Source organism: Denticeps clupeoides, chromosome 1, assembly GCF_900700375.1.
Source record: "Denticeps clupeoides chromosome 1, fDenClu1.1, whole genome shotgun sequence".
Classification (NCBI taxonomy): Eukaryota; Metazoa; Chordata; class Actinopteri; order Clupeiformes; family Denticipitidae; genus Denticeps; species Denticeps clupeoides.
In genome coordinates, this window is record NC_041707.1 from 1,451,531 (window position 1) to 1,457,656 (window position 6,126).

A 6,126-nucleotide genomic window follows, 5' to 3' on the forward strand; every position below is an offset into this window, starting at 1 on the left:
ATTCTCTCAGTGCTGTCTGGAGGTTTGATGTTTAAACCTCCCGGCCTGTAGGAACCCGGCTTCAAATCCCAAACGGCCGCTGAGGTCCCCTTGATGAAGGTACCGTGGTAGGGGTGGTAGTAGCCTAGTGGGTAACACACTCGCCTATGAACTAGAAGACCCAGGTTCAAATCCCACTTACTACCATTGTGTCTCTGAGCACTTAACCCTAAATTGCTCCAGGGGGGGGACTGTCCCTGTAACTACTGACTGTAAGTCGCTCTGAATAAGGGCGTCTGGTAAAGGCTGGAAATGTAAAATGTAAATGTTCTGTGTCACCGTGTGCATCACTATGACGAAAAAATAATCAAGGGGCCATAAAACGGGGTTAAGCATCGGATCAGTTTGAAGTTCCGTGAAATGATCCTCTGGAAAGGCAGGTGTAGGTAAAATAAAATGTTCTGAATAGCTGAATCATAGGACAAAAACCAAGATGAAGTCAAGCCAATGAGAACTGAGGATTCAGACAGAACACGGGAAAAAAAAAACGAAACAAGTCGCATACTTGCATGACCATTCAGAGACTTTTTCACTGCCAATAACCTTAATGCATAAAAGTTTTATTGTATAATTACATACATTTGCCTCTCATCACCAGTTACATTTAGAGAAGCTCTCAGTCGTTCATCCAGAATAAGGCCGCGGGCTCAGCAGTTCCCATGGAAACTAAATACACGTCCAGCTCATTATTACTCATTAAATATGTGCAGACGATCAAACAGATACAATCAAGATACAAAAATATCGTAACAACAGTCATTAAACCACAACAAGAAGACACACACGCAGAACTTCTGAACGTTCTCCCAGGTCGTTCCCCAGACTTTCAGCTACATAAAGCCGGGCCGACGTTGCAGCCGGTGGCCATAAATGGGCATAAAAGGGGCATTTACACACACACACTCGCTCACTCATACAAACTCTGTGCAATCCAGTAGGTCTGTCTCACATGTGAGGGATGGGCAGCTGATTGTACAAGCTGCTGCGTGGTGTGTGTGTGTGTGTGTGTGTGAGACAGTGAACAGCAGGCACTGGTGAAGAAGGGAAAGTTGGGTGTACAGTGAGTGTCTGTTTTAAGGCACTTTGCCAGATTAAAACGTTTTTTTTTAGTGATAACAGGGTCCGACTATAAAGAACAAGAACAGAACGTAAAACTAACATTTCTCCCTTTCACTCCAGCTTCCTCTTTGTTTTTTTTTTTAAGGCACGAGGGGAAGAGGCAGGAAAGACCCGTGTGGGTTTGTGGTGCGGCCCCTACAGGAGTTTGTTGGCTCTCTGGTTGGCCTCGTCGATGCGAGCTTTATTCATCTCAGCCTGCGAGGGAAGGGGGACATTTTAGTGGAGCTGCAGGTCATCCTGGGAGGTTCGATGGAAGTTCCTTACCTTATCTGTGATGCGGTCGATGGTCTTGTTCTGCTTGTCGATCTCACTGCCCATGTCGATGGCCATGTTTTTCAGGTTGCTGATGATGCCGCCGACCTGATCCAGGTTCTGCTCCATCTCGTCCTCGCGGGCATCATTCGTTATCCTGCGGAAAAGCCCAGCAGCAGACGTGAGAACTTAGAACCCTCGGAACATCTCCATTTAACTGGGCCGAATGCAGGACCTCCATCATCCCAACACGATCACCACAGTGAAGGTCTGCCCCGCGAGCACGTGACGCTCTCACCCACCTCTTGATGTAGGCTCCAGAGGACGCGTGCCCCTGCGGCCCGGCTTGGCCATTACGGACCGCGCCGGGCTGGCTGGAGACCACGCCCCCTTCTCCGCCCTCGATGCTGGCGTTGTCGCTGCCGGTGCCCCAGGTGCGCTTATACCGGTTCTCGTTCTCAATGGAGCGGACCCTGACAGAACATCACGGACCAGGTGATTATGATGCCGACGCCCACACACACACACACACACACACACACACACACACACACGGTTACCTGTCACAGGGACACACACACAAGCCACAGCACTTGGACAGGTCAGTCAGGTTCTTCTCGGCCTGCCGCATGTCCTCATTGATCTGGTCCAGGCCCTGCTCCACGTGCTTCAGTTGCTCTGGGGGGAGAAGTGACACGTACAGAAATCTCGATATTTATTCTTTTTATATAAAGAGACGGAGCCTTTCTACATATTGGACTGTGTATGGCTAAGATGACAAAGTTTACAAAGACAACATTAGAGAAGGATACAGAACCGGGACGAGTTCAGGAGGAAGCTGGACCTAACTCACCCCCCTGGTGCTCCAGCATGTCCATGGTTTTAGCGCCCGTGTCTTTACTCTGCGTCAGGGGGAAGAAAAGCTCATTCATTTACGCCATTTTACGCGGTCAGACCGACCCAAAGCGGAATGGACCCCCGCCTCACCTCCTCCGCCATCTGCAGCATCCGCCTGGTGCTCTCCAGAGACTGAGCAGAACAGAGAGAGGTTAGAACCCGTCAAGATGTTTCATGCGTGGAAAATTGAGAATCGTGCAGGATGGTTTTTATTTTTTTATTTATTGGGATAATGCGAGTAGGACGGCGGGATGGAGCGAAGCGGAGCTCCGTCCACCACCACGTCCTACAAACTGACTGCGGACACTCAGGTCAAAGGACACGGGCAGAGAGAAAATAAAGAAAGCAATGAAAAGAAAGTGTGTGTGTCTTTACCCCCTGTTTCTCTGTGCCACACACTTGTATCCCAGCATGCTCTTCTAAAGCAAAATCCATTAAGAGGCAGCAGAATGAGAGAAAAAAGGAGGAGGAGAAGGAGGAGGAAGAAGCAGCGCAGTTACAGCAGCAGACCAGATTATTAAAAAAATCTCACACACACACACACACACACACACACCTCATCAGTCATCTGATTGGCCCTCATCGTCATCTCCTCCACTGACAAGTTCGCCATCTTGCTGGTGTCGACTCTGGCAGTTTGTCCCGCTGCCCTTAACTCAACACTCTGTGGCCTGCAGGAGGTCAGAGGTGAAAGGTCAGGTTCTTTCTGGATGGTCCACAGTCACTGACTGGATGCTTCTGAACAAACGAAATTAGTTAAAAAAACAAACAAACAAACAAAAATCAAGGAGAACAAGAAGAATTTCCCTCATTTTCGCATGTGGAAGTAAAAACGCAGAATTTGAAAACAGGAAAGAGTCTTCCTGCTTCTCTCCTGCTCAGGAAACATCTGACGCACACACAAACACACACACACACACATCCCTCCATCTTTATACACCCAGTGTGTGAGTCATGAGACCCGCAGAAGAAGAGTTGGTTCTCGCGCGGTCATTACACGCCACAGCCTCTGCACGGGAGGGGGAAGTGGCGGTCACATGGCCGAGCGTGAAGCTGGACGTGAGTGTGAGGTGTGGGTGCGATGTGTCAAGTGTCAGTTTCGCCCAAATATTCCTTCCATCGTCCTACTGAAGACACAAGAAGACACACACGCTGCCAAAACACAGATCTCAGATAGGAAGAGAATCTGAAACACACCATCATAATACAGCAATCTGTACACACACACACACACACACACACACACACATGCGCGAGACAGACAGACACTAAAGCCTCCAACATTAACACACACCCAGCTTTTCTACACTAACCTGTTCTGTCAGATGAGCCAAAACAAAGGGCGTGACTCAGGCCCCGCCCACGGCCCCACCCTCCTCAGGTAGCCCAGCGCGACCCCGGTCTTCTGCTCACGATCACCGAGGATTTGGGATGGATGGTGTGTGTGTGTGTGTGTGTGTTTGCGCGCAGCGGGAGGAAGAGGTGGAGAACCCCAGCGTGAGAGACACATGACCAGTTAAACTTTAGACACCAGAGAACGGGACAGAAGCCGGAGCTCCGCCCACAGCTGGACAGGGGACAGCCCTGGACGTCCGAAAGTGGGTAAAAGTGGGTGAAAGACGGTGGACCCCGGCCCGAGACGGATTCTGTCCCCCAAGGCCCATCCCGCCACCAGGGTGACCGGGGAGTTTCTTACTGTTTACTCATGGTGGAAGGAGCTAGCCGCTAGCGTTAGCCGCCCCGCGTACGCCGGAGTCGCCGCTTCAAAGTCCGCGCAGCTGCTCTGGCCGCTCCTCGGGCCGCGGTGCAGACGTCCGTCGGTACTTACTGCGTGTAAAGCCGGCGGTAAGACTCCCGCGGGGACTCCCGGGACGAACTGCGTGGGTCCGAGGCGCTTCCTGAATTCCTTCACTCAACTCCGCTCCGCTTCCTCCTCTTCCGCGGTCAGCGCCCCCTGCCGGCGACTCCCGCGAACTGCAGCCGCTACTGGACACGGAGCGCCCAACAACTATCGATGGACCCCCAACTATCAATACAATCTTTTTATTCACTATGTCAGATAATAAGAAGGTTACAAGTTCATCTAAATTCGACTTTATTGTCATCTCACCACATACAAGTGCGCAGAGAGACAAGATTCCGAGGGATTCACGTTGTGCAAATGTAAGCAACACACAACAAAGGACATTGTGCACAGAGCCATAAAATGGACAAACCAGGCAGGCAAGTAGCAGCAATGTGATAATATATCAGTGTACAGATATATTTAGTATATATAGTGTTTGTGGTATATACTGTAGTGTAAGGATGGACATCACGGGAGCTGTTAGCGACGGGCTCCGTGATGGGGAGAGAAGAGACGTCTGACACAGAAGAGTAGCTCAAAGAAGCCTTTTATTCAGCTGGCACCTTTAGAACCAGGTTCCAGCACAAGAGGTTAACAGCAGGGCAACAGGGGAGGCATTCAGCCAAGATCATCATACGCCCCCTCTACCAGGCAACAGCCCACTAAATCCCCCAACACTCACCCTAACCCCAGAGGCGGCCCTTATGCAAATCAGGCCAGCCCTATTGGCTGCCAACGCTACAATACTATGAAAGTAAGTGTGGTAGTGGTGATATGATGGTATGATGATAATAACTCTGCAGCGCAGTGTGAGGTAGTGAGAGAGGTGCAATACTTCGATTAAAAGTGCAGAGTTTAGTAGTGATGTTCAGTTTTCAGTTCTGCGGGTGATTTAAGGCTTCAGATGTGGTTGAGGTGAGGTGGATCTTCTTCAGCAGAGCTGGAGTTGAAAAGTCCATGTGAGGGGCGGGAAGGGTCGTGCACGATGCTGTGTTTGTGGAACAGAGACGTGAATGGGATAACGTGATAAATGTACATTATATGCAGAGTGGTCGTGGCCTGGTGGGTTAGACACCCGCATATGAACCAGAAGATCACAAATTCAAACCCCACAAACTACCATTGTGCCCCTGAGCTAGACACTTAACCCTGCGTGTCAGTATATATAAAGAGGGAGAGAGAATATGTTGTATTATATTGTACTGTGTTGCTTGAGATTCACCAACAATCAGGAGCCAAACTCCTTGTGTGTGTCCTAACAAGCATGATCCTTATTCTGACTGATGAATACCCTTCTTGAACCGTGTTCGCGGTGTGGCTGAGTCCATTATCCAGGTCGGTGGTACGTGGGCCGGCACTCCACACGTGCATCATTCACTGGTTTTACTCCCTTTTTACCATTTTTAATAGAAGGTTATTGGTTGTGAAGATAGTGATGATCTGTCCATCTTGTCTGGCTGAGAGTGAAAGTGAAGTGATTGTCATTGTGAAACACTGCAGTACAGCACACGGTGACACAACCAAACGTGTCCTCTGTATTTAACCGTCACCCTCGGTGAGCAGTGGTCACCATGACAGGCGCCCGGGGAGCAGTGTGTGGGGACGGTTCTTTGCTCAGCAGCACCACTGCCCCATGAGATGTGTAGATCAAATCAAGAAAATCTGATTTATATTATAATGTAGTATAAAAATGAGTCAAAGAAACGTCAAGATTAAATGCCGCCAGTTCTTATCAAGAATCCAGGATTTTCATATATAATTTTATAATCCTACAGTTATATATTTACAAAAAAGTATATGTATATATACACTTTCATCATGTGTGTGTATATATATATATATATGGCTTCATTTTGTTTATTTCGGCATCATTTATATTTTTATGAAAATGCATAAATTGACTACAAGTGACTGTGCAGAGTCCCCAGCAGTGGGATTCTTCTCTGACTCTTGATGGTGAGAAGTTTTCTTGT

General features: G+C 48.9%; 1 protein-coding gene across 3 annotated transcripts; it reads right to left on the reverse strand.

Annotated features, from left to right (window-relative positions):
• Positions 1-1,218: 1,218 nt before the first annotated feature.
• On the reverse strand, positions 1,219-4,267 carry LOC114787117 (synaptosomal-associated protein 23-like). 3 transcript variants are annotated; one of them, XM_028974904.1, is made up of 8 exons: positions 4,004-4,014; positions 2,864-2,978; positions 2,398-2,439; positions 2,264-2,312; positions 1,971-2,088; positions 1,713-1,883; positions 1,423-1,567; positions 1,219-1,353 (listed from the first exon to the last, which is right to left on the reverse strand). In XM_028974904.1, exons 1-8 carry the CDS (start codon positions 4,012-4,014, stop codon positions 1,294-1,296), a joined length of 711 nt encoding a protein of 236 aa, XP_028830737.1. In that variant the 3' UTR covers positions 1,219-1,293. The 3 variants fall into 3 exon arrangements, with proteins under 3 accessions (XP_028830737.1, XP_028830752.1, XP_028830744.1); XM_028974919.1 differs by lacking the exon at positions 4,004-4,014 and adding an exon at positions 2,683-2,726 and having other exon boundaries at positions 2,864-2,965; XM_028974911.1 differs by lacking the exon at positions 4,004-4,014 and adding an exon at positions 4,136-4,267 and having other exon boundaries at positions 1,294-1,353.
• Between the last annotated feature and the right edge of the window lie 1,859 nt (positions 4,268-6,126).